At 42.9% G+C, this 17,007-nt stretch overlaps 1 protein-coding gene across 1 annotated transcript; it reads left to right on the top strand.

Annotated features, from left to right (window-relative positions):
- Positions 1 to 994: 994 nt before the first annotated feature.
- ube2ql1 (ubiquitin-conjugating enzyme E2Q family-like 1) lies at positions 995 to 15,845 on the top strand. Its single transcript, XM_038966175.1, has 2 exons — positions 995 to 1,378; positions 15,714 to 15,845. Exons 1-2 carry the CDS (start codon positions 1,025 to 1,027, stop codon positions 15,843 to 15,845), a joined length of 486 nt encoding a protein of 161 aa, XP_038822103.1. The 5' UTR covers positions 995 to 1,024.
- Positions 15,846 to 17,007: the final 1,162 nt, after the last annotated feature.

Here is a 17,007-nt window from a genome sequence, read left to right as displayed (position 1 = left end):
CAGGTCACATCAACGGGAACGTTGCTGGATAGTAACCGTTTGATATCCCTCTCCACTGTAATAGCTGCTGCCATTGCTGCTGCAGATTCGCCTTTCCGTGGCAAAGGCTACATTTTTCCGAACGGACTTATAAATGGTAAGTCGACGTGTAGGCTATATCAAAATAGAGAAGCTGGTGTTCTATGTGTTAACTATATTCGTTTCTAACATACATAATAGTGTATAGGCTTATTTCAAAGCAGCTATCTATTCGGTGCGCTTTGTAGCCTATTGGATAATAGCAGAGCTATTAAGCAGCCATTGCAACTAGGAATGCAGTCAATAGCCACAACACAGTCAGTCCACTAGGCTACTATTGAATATGATCATTTTTTATATTCAGTGGCAGATTTATTAGACTGCAAATCGATTAGACAGCAGTTCATCGGTTTATTCATGGCTTGTGTGTTTTTTCAGTCGGACCTCATCGGAATGATGCACTGAAGAAAGACTAGGCTACATGCAAGCGTCTGTCCAGAGGCTGCAGTATAGCTGAGCGATTGCAGCACACTGTTGACGATTTTTTTTACGGTTCCACAGTCTAACATCAGTGGTTGTCTGTAAAGGGAGAATCGTGAATTTCGATCGCCCTGCGCTCGGCGAAAACATAATGGCCACTCTACTGCGGAAAATCGGTCTGATTCGTCTTCACGACCGGGACACAGAGGACCCCAAGCATCACCAGGGCTCGCTAAAGGGGACCAAGGGGAACACCAAGAACACCAAGCAGCACTGTCAGACCACCAACGAGACCAACAACCTCCTCAGCACCCCCGAGATCAAAGCGAAGAAGCTGGACCAGCACAACAGCAAGGACAAACCGTCCGTAAAGGATAAGCAACAGGGCAAGGACGCCAATGAGAAACAGCAGATGGGAGGCGGAGGAGGAGGTGGGATCGGGGTTGGAAAATCAGCGACCAGTGCCTCAATACCACCACTAGCCCCTCACCGGCAGCACTGCACCCAAGTCCGGACGAGGAGACTTATGAAGGAACTCCAGGAGATCCGGCGGTTGGGAGACAACTTTATAACGGTCGAGCTGGTCGACGACAATCTATTTGACTGGAACGTCAAGCTCCACCAGGTGGACAAAGACTCGGCGCTGTGGCAGGACATGAAAGAAACAAACACCGAGTTCATTCTGCTGAATGTCTCTTTCCCCGACAATTTCCCGTTCTCTCCGCCATTCATGAGGGTGCTCACCCCCCGGTTGGAAAACGGGTACGTTCTGGACGGTGGAGCGATATGTATGGAGTTGTTAACCCCCCGCGGATGGTCCAGCGCCTACACAGTGGAAGCCGTGATGAGACAATTTGCGGCAAGTCTGGTAAAAGGACAGGTAAGGATATTTGTTTTATTAATGCATTCTTCCCGTGTGTGTTTTGAAACATCAGACGCAGCGGACGCTGAATATTTAGTGTTGAATGTTCATACCTGACACTCATGCAACATGCATAATGTTAATTTAGTGAACCCATACTGCATAAAACCTGTCAATACGAAGTAGTTGCAGCTAGGTCACCCATGATACAAGTCAGTATTTGACGTCCATCCATGATACAAGTCAGTATTCAACGTCCATCCATGTCTGAGCACTGTTACCTTCAAGTAGGTTTCTGTTTTTCTCCTGCGTTGTGGACAGGGATGGGCAAAAGCACCTGCCTCTGATTCCAAAGGTTGCAAGTTGGAATCCAGTAATAGAAAGTTGTTTTTGAGATTTTTGTTTTAACCCTATCCCAAACGTTAGCCCATACTTTAGGATTTCGGAGTTAATGCCTTAACTTAACCTTAAACACTTTGAAATTTGATCTTTGCAACAATTTCGAAATTTGATGCTTGAGAAACTTGGATGAACGTCTAATTCTGTCATGAGACTGTGAGAGTTAGTTGTAGCTTGCCATTGCTCATATCTGCCAAACTGAGCAGAATCAGAATGGTGTTTTACTGTGATACAAATCTCATATAGACCTATATCTCTCCCCCAGCTCTGAGAGAGAGGAAGAGAGAGGCAGGAATCCATCTCCCCATCTTAGACGTGATTAATCTTTAGCTGTGACACTACAGCCGCCATTTCGCTGCTGTGCTCTGAATGTTCTCTACTCTGTGTGAGATGTATATTCCTCCTATCTCCTCATTGGAATGCATCATCTTTTATCACCTCCAGAAATCTTCACCATTAAGGGGGGAAAAAATGTCACTCCAGATAATCTAATTATTGGCCAGATATAGAATACATGTGTATGGGGGTTTCATTTCCTCAAGCCTACAGGAATGATTTGAAATCATATATGTAAAAATGTAATAAAAAATGTAATTTAACTACTGCAGGTAGCCTATAAAGTCATTGGAACCACATTGACCAAGCATCATTCCAGTGAGTCAGTAGCTTGTCTCTCCTCTACCTGTCCTGTCCTCTTTGACAGAGACAGACTGAGCAGAACTTATGTAAATCAGACACTGCTACATTCTCACCCCCTCTGTCATCAAATATGATAATTTCCCTATAATTGATCATGTTTGTTGACCTGATCCTATTCAATCAGTACGCTGATGCATGAAATACACCACAAGTAGAGCATTTCATGCATTAGAATGGTATTGCTTGTCATTCCTTGAATCTAGCTGCTTTGACTGACGGTTCGGGTTTGCCCGTCACATCTGACGTCATTGTTATGATAGCGTTATGACAGGAGGAATTTATGTAAGCATGTCACCAGATTTCCCTCCAGTGACCTAAGAGTGGTAGTTTTTCCCTTTTCTCTTTGATGATGTAACGGAATTTCAGTTGAATTCCAGTTGACATTGGGTCATGCAGGTGTTATTATAGGTCTATTAAATGTATGAATTATTAAAGAGGAAGAAAAATATGCTTAGTCTAATGGACAATGTAAAGCAAAGGTATGTGTGGTGGTTCTGTTTTCAATATTATGCATTGATATCGTGCATATCACTTCAAATAATTCAGGTACATTGTGTCACGTTCCTGACCTGTTTTCTGTTGTTTTGTATGTGTTTAGTTGGTCAGGGCGTGAGTTGGGGTGGGTATTCTATGTGTTGTGTTTCTATGTTGGGGTTAATGTGTTGCCTGTGACGGTTAGTGTGTTTTGTCAGTTTGTATAGTGTTTTTGTTTTGTCTGATTAAATTCATTATGTCTAATTACCACGCTGCACATTGGTCCTCTGATCCTTCTCGCCTCTCCTCGTCTGAGGAGGAGGACGAAGTAGACTGCCGTTACACATTGACACATAAGATGTGGTCACAATCGTAAATGCATGGGCAATGTAAGGAAAAACACCCAAAAGGATCCATAGCAAAGACATCAATAATATAGATTGGTGATGTACACATCATCTCAAGTAATTCATTTACACTTAATACATTTATAATATATTATGAGCCAATTAGATCCTAATGATGCATTGTGAGCAGATGCAGCTGTGAACGTAGTGGTTCTCATCTCTATCCCACTGGTTGAGGCCTTAAGGCTAGTGAGAGAGACCCAAATAACATGACTGCCACTGGAAATGGTCTCCGGGGGAACTTGTGATAGTTATTTAGCTTTAAGAGGTCATCTTTACTTTCAAAATTGCACACACACATGCACACATACACACACACACACACACACACACACACACACACACACACACACACACACACACACACACACACACACACACACACACACACACACACACACACACACACATTCAGTATTCAGAGTACACCATTTTCTTTTTTTCAGTATCAGTCAAAACAGAACATCACATGGTTCTAGAAATGACTCACGACAGCGAAGACCTTTTGTCATCATCTGGATTAGTCGGTTGTTTTTTCCATCTTATCTCTGATTACACTCTGATGGGGAGATAGTAAGAGAGAGAGAGAGGGAGCAGCTCTGCAGTCAGTGTACACTAATTACTTCCCAGTGCCTTCCTCCTCCAGTTTGCTAATGAAAACAATATTGATTAATTATGCAAGTGTGTGCGTGTGCATCTCTGTATGTGTGTTTCCTGATTTCCCATGTGATTGGTTTGCCACATCCTGAATGTGAAACTAACACAAAGTGATTCCTCCTCTAGTGCCACTAGTACTGCTACTCTGTGGTTCCCTGTGGTGGTTCTGCTTGAGATAAAAATGATCACCTCCAATAACAACCATCTCCTGAATGGGACGATGATGTAATTACTGAGTAGAAAGACAATAGATTCCTATGGTTTCCCCATGGCTATGTACTAGACCCCAGGGTAGCAGAAGAAGACTTTAGGTTTTTAGATTGAAGACCAATTAAAAAGGTGCTGGTTCTTTAATTTGACAATACCAGAGTTCATATCTTAGAGTGAATATTCTATAAGTGGTACTCAAGCTGTAGAACATGTGAGCTGCACCGCTCCAATTCAAGCACTGAATGGTTTTTAGAAGTGGTTTGACCATGGGTGATTATCAGCATTATCAAATCAAATAAATGTTCATTTGTCTGCGCCGAATACGACAGGTGTAGACCTTACAGTGAAATGCTTACTTACAAGCCCTTAACCAAAAATGCAGTTTTAAGAAAAGACCCCCAAAAAAGTAAGAGATAAGAATAACAAATAATTAAAGAGCAGCAGTAAATAACAATAGCGGGGCTATATACAGGAGGTACCGGTACAGAGTCAGTGTGTGGGGCACCGGTGTCGAGGTAATTGAGGTAATATGTACATGTAGGTAGAGTTATTAAAGTGACTATGCATAGATAATAACAGAGAGTAGCAGCAGCATGGGGGGGGGGGGGGCAATACAAATAGTCTGGGTAGCCATTTGATTAAGTGTTCAGGAGTGTTATGGCTTGGGGGTAGAAACGGTTTAGAAGCCTCTTGGACCTAGACTTGGTGCTCCAGTACCACTTGCCGTGCAGTAGCAGAGAGAACAGTCTATGACTAGGGTGGCTGGAGTCTTTGACAATTTTTATGGCCCTCCTCTGACACCGCCTGGTATAGAGGTCCTGGATGGCAGGAAGCTTGGCCCCGGTGATGTACTGGGCAGTACGCACTACCCTCTGTAGTAGAGGTCGATCGATCATGATTTTTCAACGCCGATACCGATTATTGGAGGACCAAAAAAAGCCGATACCTATTAATCGGCCGATTTTTATATATATATATATATAAATATTTGAAATAATGACAATTAAAACAATACTGAATTAACACTTTTATTTTAACTTAATATAATACATAAATAAAATAAATTTAGTCTCAAGTAAATAATGAAACACGTTCAATTTGGTTTAAATAATGCAAAAACACAGTGTTGGAGAAGAAAGTAAAAGTGCAATATGTACTATGTAAAAAATCTAACGTTTAAGTTCCTTGCTCAGAACATGAGAACATATGAAAGCCGGTGCTTCAATATTCCCAGTTAAGAAGTTTTAGGTTGTTGTTATTATAGGAATTATAGGACTATTTCTCTCTATACCATTTGTATTTCATATACCTTTGACTATTGGATGTTTTTATAGGTACTATAGTATTGCCAGCCTAATCTCGGGAGTTGATAGGCTTGAAGTCATAAACAGCGCTGTGCTGTTTATGAGCATGCACTTAGTTGTACTTGCATTTAAAAGCAGTTGGAGGCCTCTGAAGGAGTGTTGTATGGCATTGAAGCTCGTTTGGAGGTTTGTTAGCACAGTGTCCAAAGAACGGCCAGATGTATGCAGAATGGTGTCGTCTGCGTAGAGGTGGATCAGAGAATCACCAGCAGCAAGAGCGACATCATTGCTATATACAGATCTGTTGGCGCGGTATGCAAATTGGAGTGGGTCTAGGGTTTCTGGGATAATGATGTTGATGTGAGCCATGACCAGCCTTTCAAAGCATTTCATGGCTACAGACGTGAGTGCTACGGGTCGGTAGTCATTTAGGCAGGTTACCTTAGTGTTCTAGGGCACAGGGACTATGGTGGTCTTCTTGAAACATGTTGGTATTACAGATTCAGACAGGGAGAGGTTGAAAATGTCAGTGAAGACACTTGCCAGTTGGTCAGCGCATGCTTGGAACACACATTATCACACGTTATCACAGCTATTTAGGTCAGTGGTCATGACGGCCATGAACATAACCACGTCCAGAGAGGACCTTTGTTGAATTAAGACCAAATTCACTCTCAAATGTTTTGCTTTTCTACACTTCATCTTTTACCAGGAAGAGATTATTAAAAGTCTAGAAACCATTTACCCTTTATATTCAGTACCAGTCAAAAGTTTGGACACACCCACTCATTCCAGGGTTTTTCTTTATTTTTACTATTTTCTACATTGTAGAATAATAGTCAAGACATCATAACTATGAAATTACACATACGGAATCATGTAGTAACCAAAAAAGTGTTAAACAAATCAAAATATATTTTAGATTTTAGATTCTTCAAAGTAGCCACCTTGCCTTGATGAGAGCTTTGCACACTCTTGGCATTCTCTAAACCAGCTTCATGAGGTAGTCACCTGGAATGCATTTAAATGAACAGGTGTGCCTTGTTAAAAGTTAATTTGTGGAATTTCTTTCCTTCTTAATGCATTTGAGCCAATCAGTTGTGTTGTGACAAGGTAGGGGGGTATACAGAAGATAGCCCTATTTGGTAAAATACCAAGTCCATATTATGGCAAGAACGGCTCAAATAAGCAAAGAGAAACAACAGTCCATCATTACTCTAAGACGTGAAGGTCAGTCAATTTCAAGTGCAGTCGCAACAACCATCAAGCGCTATGATGAAACTGGCTCTCATGAGGACCACCACAGGAAAGGAAGACCCAGAGTTACCTCTGCTGCAGAGGATAAATTAATTAGAGTTAACTGCACTTCAGATTGCAGCGCAAATAAATGCTTCACAGAGTTCAAGTAACAGACACATCTCAACATCAACTGCTCAGAAGAGACTGCGTGAATCAGGCCTTCATGGTCGAATTGTTGCAAAGAAACCACGACTAAAGGACACCAATAATAAGAAGAGACTTGCTTGGGCCAAGAAACACGACCAATGGACATTAGACCGGTGGAAATGTGTCCTTTGTTCTGATGAGTCCAAATGTGAGATTTTTGGTTCCAACCGCCGTGTCTTAGTGAGACGCAGAGTAGGTGAACGGATGATCTCCGCATGTGTGGTTCCCACCATGAAGCATGGAGGAGGAGGTGTGATGGTGTGGGCGTCCTTTGTTGGTGACACTGTCTGTGATTTATTTAGAATTCAAGGCACACTTAACCAGGATGGCTACCACAGCATTCTGCAGCGATATGCCATATCATCTGGTTTGGGCTTAGTGGGACTATCATTTGTTTTTCAACAGGACAATGACCCAACACATCTCCAGACTGTGTAAGGGCTACTTGACCATGAAGGAGAGTGATGGTGCTGCATCAGATGACCTGGCCTCCACAATCCCCCGACGTCAACCCAATTGAGATGGTTTGGGATGAGTTGGACCGCAGAGTGAAGGAAAAGCAGCCAACAAGTGCTCAGCATATGTGGGAACTCCTTCAAGACTGTTGGAAAAGCATTCCAGGTGTAGCTGGTTGAGATAATGCTGCTTTGGTTACTACATGATTCCATATGTGTTATTTCATAGTTTTGATGTCTTCACTATTATTCTACAATGTAGATAAGTCAAAATAAAGAAAATCCCTTGAATGAGTAGGTGTGTCCAAACTTTTGACTGGTGCTGTATCTACTTGCGTGTTGCACAAGCTACACACAGTCAGACATCCCTAAACCCACAACGATTTGCATATTACACATGCATTTCCACAGTCAACAAGTCTTCAGTGATGTGTTGACAATATCCCCAGCTCTCCAGTCCCATAGCATGTTTCTCAAGCTTGATCCGGTTCTCTGGCACATGTAGCTAGGCGTTACGCAATAATCCCAAGCCCAAAGCCTCTTACCAAGATACACTGGGGCCCTGATCGGAGCGCCCGCCGCCCAGCCCATTGATCTCCATTCACAAGATTACCCATCAACCACTTCACTTCACACAACGGACTAGTGTGTGTCCCTGTGGATGTGAGCAAGCAAGGAAGGGAAGGCTTAAGTGAACTAGATTAACAATGATAGACAACTGTAGTGTACAGCCTCAAGCACACTCTGGATGTAACACACACACCTCTCTCTCTCTCTCTCTCTCTCTCTCTCTCTCTCTCTCTCTCTCTCTCTCTCTCTCTCTCTCTCTCTCTCCTCCCTCTCTCTCTCTCTCTCTCTCTCTCTCTCTCTCTCTCTGTTATTGTTAAGCGTCAGTCAGCCCGGACATGCCTGGGGCAGGAACGAGTTATTTCAGTCCCTATTTTGTCCACACGCACGCACACACTCTCACACACACGCACACACACGCACAGGAAGGAAGGAAGGAAGGAAGGAAGGAAGGAAGGAAGGAAGGAAGGAAGGAAGGAAGGAAGGAAGGAAGGAAGGAAGGAAGGAAGGAAGGAAGGAAGGAAGGAAGGAAGGAAGGAAGGAAGGAAGGAAATACCAATTGCACAGGTCAGATGGGACGGAAATAATCGTCACACAGCCAAGGGGAGGAAATAATCGCTGCGCAGTGGCTAGGGGGACAGACATAATCGTCACACGTTAATGGAGTGTGCTGGCCGGTGGAGTGATATTGTTGATTGATGTAATGTAAACAATGTGGTAGTCAGTCTCTACATTGCTCTCTTCCAGGCAATGTTGATTAGGGGAAATAAGGCTTAGCTCTCAAATGGCTGTGATATCCAGTTTAATTAAATCAGTGCAAGAGAATTCAGGAAATTGTTTTGAATGTCATTTGTTAATTGTTTAATTGGTCATAATTGATTAGGTTGATGAATTTAGCTGTGCATGCGTGTGTGTGTATTGAAATTGTTCTAATAATGGTTGTGTGTTAAACCAGTGGCCAGTCGTCCTCTGGTATTAATCACCACGGTAATGACACTTCTCGTTCGCCCTGGCAACCTCTCTCCATGGCAAAGATGGCCACAAACCTTGTCGGGCTGTAACCAATGATGTATATAAACTCTGGATTTTTGACGCTACGTATTAGCCATTGAGAGGCTTTGAAGCCACCGGTCGGCCATATTGGCACTCCCTAGTAGGAGCAGTCCTCCATAGGAATGAATGGAATTCTATAGTATTTCAATTGAATGTTTCAAGTATTTTTAGTTGTAGTGGGGGCAGTAACAATAGTAATCTCCAAAAACTATACTTTAAGGGTAATGATTTTATATAATAAAAATAAAATGTTTGGCTCATATAATATCATTTAAAAGTATGCATTAAGGTGTCTATAATATAATAAATGTGTCAAAAACTAATGTAGACATTAATAAATGCATTTCTATAGCTTTCAAAATATTTTTTTACAACGGTGGGGGAGTGCCGAGATGAAGGCACAGTGGCTTCAAAACTGTGCCCCCTGCCAGTTATCTAGTGGATATATAAATCAGTGGTTGTAACAGAGTCAACTGGCACATTATTAAAACACAGACATGATTATACCAAGGTAACGATTAGGAGTTAGGCAAGCTAAACAGTCTCACCCAGTTGAGCTTTCACCTCTCTGGAATGGGTCCTAGGTTTCAGGAATTCAATGAGTTATTGATAAGAGGCTTTGTCTGTCTTTAAGTCATAAGTCTTCACTGGATTATTTTACCTGGTAAAATACCAAGACATTTCTCTCACTTTTCAACTCATTTTAGTGGTTTTGAGAAAGGGTGGCCATTACTGCTGACACAGTGTCTTTATTGAGCATCTCAATTAGGGATGCACGATATATAGCTGAACATATCGGAATCGGACGATATTAGCTAAAAATGCCAACATCGGTATCGGCCGATGTCTAGTTTAATGCTGATGTGCAAAACCGATGTCAAAGGTGACGTACATACCTATATAACGAAGGTACATGACGTAATGACGCCACGTAAAATTTTGCGCTATACGTGCAACACAGCAATCCTAACTTAGCCCACAATGTCTGCTGTGTGGATTGAGCAGTCAACAAGTCACGCAGTCATTTGAAAGAGTAACAAAATTTCAGCGAGACAACTCAAAGGCAAAATCCATTAAAGCCAAGATAATATAGTTCATTGCCCTTCACAATCAACCGTTCTCTGACGTGGGTGATGTTGGCTTTCACCGACTGGTCGAGCACCGGTTAACACTACCAAGTGCGCTATTTTTCCGATGTTGCCCTACCGGAGTTACACAGTAATAGCGTCACAACATACATACAATGGAACGCCGTTTGGGTCTTTGCATGTCAAACTAGAACAGACTAGAACAGGAACATAATAAGAACAAGAGGATCATCAGCTCAGAAGGTGGGACCTTTCTCCTGTCTCACAGAGGAGAGACAGGAGAAACTGTCAAAGCTGTACAAAAAAGTCTGCAAACAAGCAAACACCGGCCACAAACGATGTGTTTACAATACCGCGTTGGTAATAAAGCATCATTTGTTCGACCGCAACTTCTGGGGTAGCTAACTTTAGCTTGGTACCTAGCTAGCACCAATACTACAAGCCTGAAAACAATGACCAGTAGAAACTGCAGTCATTTTCTTTATTCTTAGCAATGATTTAGGAATCCTTGTGAGTAAGTATTATCTAGGTTGCCACTTGTTGTTCGCCTATTGAAATTTAACTTCAGTTCATGACAATAAATAGCTAGCCAGCTACTTGACCCTGTTGCTCAAAGCTAACGTTATAAGCAGCCAGCTAGCTTCATCTGGCTAGTGAGGCTCAACCGGACCGGGTTATGTGTTGTGAAGCTAGCCACAATAAGGATTAGGCACAATAGTGGAATTTGCGGTTTGCCTTCAAAATAAAAGTATGTCATTGACAGTGATGCAAATGAACACAAATAGTAGAATTATGCCATACTTTTATTTTGAAGGCTAACCAAAAAGTCCACTGTTGTGGCTAATCCTTACGTATTGATGAATCATTGTGACATATGAAATACGATTGATAGTGTAATCAATGTGTAATAACTACATATAAAATGTATGAATGCGTTAAATAATTATGTGACGTGCAGTCATATCCAGGTCCTGATTGGTCAACAAACTTATTTGACACGTCAAATAGTGTTAAATAGTATATTTTTTGACACGCAAAGACCAAAATGGCGTTCCATAGAAATCCTGGTTGAGAATGAAACGACTGAACAAATGAACAACAAAACACACAGCAAGTTAGTGAAAGAAATAGGTTTTGATTATGTTTTACTGGTAATGGGAACATACGTAAATGCCAACAAAATTACTTTTTGGTCAGTGTGGTGTGTGTGTGTGTAACCTTTATTTAACTAAGCAAATCAGTTAACAACAAATTCTTATTTACAATGACGGCCTAAACCAGCCAAACCCAGACGACGCTGGGCCAATTGTGCGCCGCCCAATGGAACTCCCAATTACGTCCAGATGTGATACAGCCTGGATTCGAACCAGGCACTATAGTGACGCCTCTTGCACTGAGGTGCAGTGCCTTAGACTGCTGTGTCCATGTGTGTGTGTGTTAACTATTTAACTGTACTAGAATGTCCAAAAGGCTGCTACAATTGTCAATATCGGTTATCGGTATCGGTATCGTTTTTTTGTCAAGGAAAATATTGGATATCGGTATCGGCCAAAAATGTCATATCCGTGCATCACTAATCTCAATAGTCTATGGGAGAATCTCAATTGCATACTCCTCACGTCCCCTCTCTCCTTGCCTCTTTCTCAAACCCATTGGATGAGAAAGCCAGAGGTCCCTTCGCTCTAACCTTCTCCTCCAATGGGCTGAGAAGGAGGTGAGGAGAGAGGAGAGAGGACGTGATCATTTGAGATTCTCTGTAGTAGGCCTACTACTACTCTAACTATTGAGATACAGCCTTAATGTCTTTGTGTGTCTCCTCTGTGAGACAGGAGAAAGGTCCCACCTTCTGAGCTGATGATCCTCCTGTTCTTATTACGTTCCTGTTCGAGTCTGTCTGAGTCACTGAGTCTCATTAACCAGCGCATTTAGACATGGAAACTGTGTTCCTAATCACCTGACCACTCAGCATTATGACCCCATCCTACTCATCCCCAGAATCTTTAAGACACAAAATGTCCGACCAGACACACAAGCCTGCCATTTGACACACAAATTGCATCCTAAGGTAATGCACAATATAAGGAATAGGGAGCTATTTCAGATGCTTTTACGCTACTGCTACTCTCTGTTCATCATATATGCATAGTCACTTTAACCATATCTACATGTACATACTACCTCAATCAGCCTGACTAACCGGTGTCTGTATGTAGCCTCACTACTTTTATAGCCTCGCTACTGTATATAGCCTGTCTTTTTACCGTTGTTTTATTTCTTTACTTACCTATTGTTCACCTAATACCTTTTTTGCACTATTGGTTAGAGCCTGTAAGTAAGCATTTCACTGTAAGGTCTACACCTGTTGTATTCGGCGCACGTGACAAATAAACTTTGATTTGATTTGCAGATAGCGTCAGCATCGTGCACTACATTTGACCAGAGCCTTACTGAGATTTGGTTGATCCCTTTGACGCAAAATGACCGTCCAGACACACGAACCGCTCGTTTAATACATTACCTTTTAATGTGGTTTGAGTGTGACCAATAGAAACTGATTTACTGCGGTGGTGGCAAGGAGCCATTCTGGCCTGTGTTCTCTCTCTCTCTCTCTCTCTCTCTCTGTCTCTTTCCCTCTCTCCCTCCCTCTCTCTTTCTCTGTCTCTCTCTTCCTCCCCCTCTCTCTATCTATCTATCTCTCTCTCTTTCTCTGTGTGTGTGTGTGTGTGTGTGTGTGCGTGCGCGTGCGTGCGTGCGTGTTTGAGTGTATGTGTGTGTGTGTGTGTGTGAGTTGACTATTCAAAGTGTTATGCTCCAGAGGGGAATCATAAATTAGATTATGTAATTTAAGACAACACACGACGCCTCCAAAAGCAGAATCAGCCATGCATCTTATATTAGCTTTAGTATGCCCCTTATTGTGGCTCTGAGGCTAAATATTAATATTTTGACGATAAAGTCAGGGCTCTTTTGTTGTGTCATTTTGTTCTCCCACCCACACAATCCTCTTTAGAGAAGACTGAGCCACTGTTGCTAAGAGATCATCCCAGCTTTAGCGTCACATGCAACGCCTACACTCACTTCTTTCCTCCTCTCCCACATACTCTATATTATTAGCCTTTGTGTGTGTAGGAAATACAGTTGTTGTTGTTTTTTTTACCAAGATGGGAGATTGTGTTTGGATGGAATTGCTTCTTTGACTAACTCAATTGTTTGTGGGATGCTTTTTGCAGCCATCACAAGAATATTGTCTCCCATATTTATATCTTTTCATATTTGTGATGTTGAAATGTTTCATTGTTGGCTCTGAGAAGAGGATCTAGTCTCCGGAGTAGCTCCTTCTCTCTGGCAATAGAGAGTGAAATCTTAAGAGGTTTTTCTCTCCTTTCTCTTTCCTTCAACATTAATCTAATGTTGCAACAGCATCCAAAGCACCTGAGCTGTCACCACCAAAACTGTGGTCATGTATACACTATATATACAAAAGTGTATGGACGCCCCTTCAAATTAGTTTATTCAGCTATTTTAGCCACACCCATTGCTGACAGGTTGCAATCTCCATAGACAAACATTGGCAGTAGAATGGTCTTAGTGAAGAACTCCGTTACTTTCAACGTGGCACTGCCATCGGATGCCACCTTTCCAACTAGTCAGTTTGTCAAATTTCTGCCCTGCTAGAGCAGCCCTGTTCAACTGTAAGTGCTGTTATTGTGAAGTGGAAATGTCTAGGAGCAACAACGGCTCAGCCGCGAAGTGGTAGGCCACACAGTCTCACGGAACGGGACCACTGAGTGCTGAAGCACATAGGTCATAATAATCATCTGTCCTCAGTTGCAACACTCACTACCGAGTTCTAAACTGCTGGAAGCAACGTCAGCACAAGAACTGTTCGTCGGGAGCTTCATGAAATGGGTTTCCATGGCCGAGCAGCCGCACACAAGCCTAAGATCACCATGCGCAATGCCAAGCGTCAGCTGAAGTGGTGTAAAGCTCGCCGCCATTGGACTCTGGAGCAGTGGAAATGCGTTCTCTGGAGTGATGAACTACGCTTCAACATTTGGCAGTCCGATGGACAAATCAGTGTTTGGCGGATGCCAGGAGAACACTACCTGCTCGAATGCATAGTGCCAACTGTAAAGTTTGGTGGAGGAGGAATAATGGTCTGGGAAGGCCCTTTCCTGTTTCAGCATGACAATGCCCCTGTTCACAAAGCAAGAGCCATACAGAATTTGTAAATAATAATAATACTTTTTTTTATTAATAAAAACCTTGGATAGCTTGTTTATTTTATCACATTTGATTAGATAATAGCATATCTTTCCCCATTCAAGAGAGTGAAAGATGTTGTTTACACAGCCACTCTAACACTACACTACACTACACTACACATGTCACTCAATGTGACATTCTACCTGCTACACAGAAAACAACCAAAATCAACTTTATTTTTCATTATTTCAATTCACAAGATAGAGTGAAAGTGCGCGTCAGCCATTGAGAATGAAAGCTTGCTGATTCTTGAGCTTGGACGCATCACAATGCGAGCAGCATAGTAGCTTCCATGACGTTTTTTAAACGCATTCCCCTGATGGCTGATATATAGCAGCGCCGTAAGAACCCAATTCAGTTATTGTTCTTCATATCTGATCTTTTTTTGCAGTCCATTTTCTGTCACTGTTCCATTACATTTTGGGTGGTTGTTTATACAAATGTGGTACAAATCAGAACTCAAAAGATCAGATGTGTTTTTTTGTTGTTGCTGTTTACACATTGGGGAAAATATAAGATACTATATGTACTGTTCAAATATGACAAATAATTGGCAAAAGATCAGAGTTGGGATTCCTTTAAGATCAGTGTGGGGATCAGCGTCGAGATCAGTGTGGAAGAACTTGACTGGCCTGCACAGAGCCCTGACCTCAACCCCATCAAACACCTTTGGGATGAATTGGAACACCGACTGTGAGCCAGCCCTAATCACTCAACATCAGTGCCTGACCTCTTGTGGCTGAATGGAAGTAAGTCCCCGCAGCAATGTTCCAACAGCTAGTGGAAAGCCTCCACAGAAGAGTGGAGGCTGTTATAGCAGCAAAGGGGGGACCAACTCCATATTAATGCCCATGATTTTGGAATGAGATGTTCGATGAGCAGGTGTCCACATATGTTTGATCATGTAGTGTATGTCATTATTCACCTGTCAAATTATTTTACCATTCATCCTTATGAGGATATTCCTCCTTTAGATGCAGTACTGGTGACATAAGGGTGTTGAATATCTGTGACAAGGAAGTGTTTTTTATGTAAAGAGCTGACTTGTGTAGTCACCTTGGGGAGTTGGACCGAGGGAGCTTGTGGAAGGATGGTTGATGGTTGTGGGTCTCTCTTTTCTCAGCAATAATTGACTCAGTGAGGTGTTGAATGCAGATGATACTGTACTCATTCTCACTCCTTCTCTCTCTCTTTCTGTGTGGGTGTGTTTTCAATGTATCAATGACGTCAATTCCCTACTAATCATCTCTCTCCCTCCCTCCCTCCCTCCCTCCCTCCCTCCATCCCTCCCTCCCTCCCTCCCTCCCTCCCTCTCTTTCTCTCCGTAGGGGCGTATCTGCAGAAAAGCAGGGAAGTCCAAGAAGGCGTTTAGCCGCAAAGAGGCGGAGGCCACCTTTAAGAGTCTGGTGAAGACCCACGAGAAGTACGGCTGGGTCTCCCCCCCTGTGTCTGACGGCTGAGGAGACGGGCCGGCCACGACACTAGCTAGCCATGCTAACCATGACACACCACGCTAACTCGACTCCTCCTCCTTGACCATACCACTCCACCGCTCCAGTTGTTTTCGGTTGCTTTGGGTTTTTTCTTCTTGTTGTTTTGATCAGCTCACTGAGACTTCAGAAGGAACAAATGAAGGAACGCTTGCCTACTTCGTCTTCACTTTGCCGATAATCGTCATAATCTCGTCATCATCAAACCTTCCTCCAGCGCTGCACTCCTCCCTCCCTCCTTCTCTCTCTCTGCGTTCATCCCTCCTTCGGGCTGAGTAGAAGGTTCTGCGGGATGTGTGTGAACTGACTTATTCAGGAAAGTGTGTGTGTGTGTGTCAGCGGAGTGTTTGTCACAGTGGTTGATGGATTGGGTTTCCGACACACGCACACACACACCAACCACACACCCACACTGACTGTGTGGGGATCTGTGGAAAGACTGTGAAAGACTACATGAGAAGAGGGAAATGTATCCCTCTCCTCTTTTGTCCCACCCTTCCATCTCACCTTCCTTCCTCTCCTCTTTTATCCCACCCTCCCATCTCACCTTCCTTCCTCTTCTCTTTTGTCCCACCCTCCCATCTCACCTTCCTTCCTCTCCTCTTTTATCCCACCCTCCCATCTCACCTTCCTTCCTCTCCTCTTTTGTCCCACCCTCCCATCTCACCTTCCTTCCTCTCCTCTTTTGTCCCACCCTCCCATCTCACCTTCCTTCCTCTCCTCTTTTATCCCACCCTCCCATCTCACCTTCCTTCCTCTCCTCTTTTATCCCACCCTCCCATCTCACCTTCCTTCCTCTTATTCCTCATCGCTCTCTCTAAGCTGACACTACAATGCACTGAACTGAAGTCCATCCAGTCTGCCTGATCATTTAAATACAGACCAGGCTGTTGATGTTTAATAGACAGGCAGTGCAGGACGGCAGCTCATGCATTCACCCCTTCTTTTTTATTAGATTTTTCTCTCCTCGGTTCTTTTCTTTTGCCTGTGCTGTTTTTCAATGCAACATGAAGATTGTAATGTATGTAGAGCTGTGCTCTCTCTTCATCTCGCTTTCTATCGTTAATTCTCCTCTCTCTCTCGTTCTCGCTCTATCTTTGTGGCTAAATTTAGACCTCACTGTGTTGCGTAG

This window comes from Salvelinus namaycush, chromosome 27, assembly GCF_016432855.1.
Source record: "Salvelinus namaycush isolate Seneca chromosome 27, SaNama_1.0, whole genome shotgun sequence".
NCBI lineage: Eukaryota > Metazoa > Chordata > Actinopteri > Salmoniformes > Salmonidae > Salvelinus > Salvelinus namaycush.
Note: the sequence above shows the minus strand (reverse complement) of the source record. Positions and strands in the feature narration are given on the sequence as shown.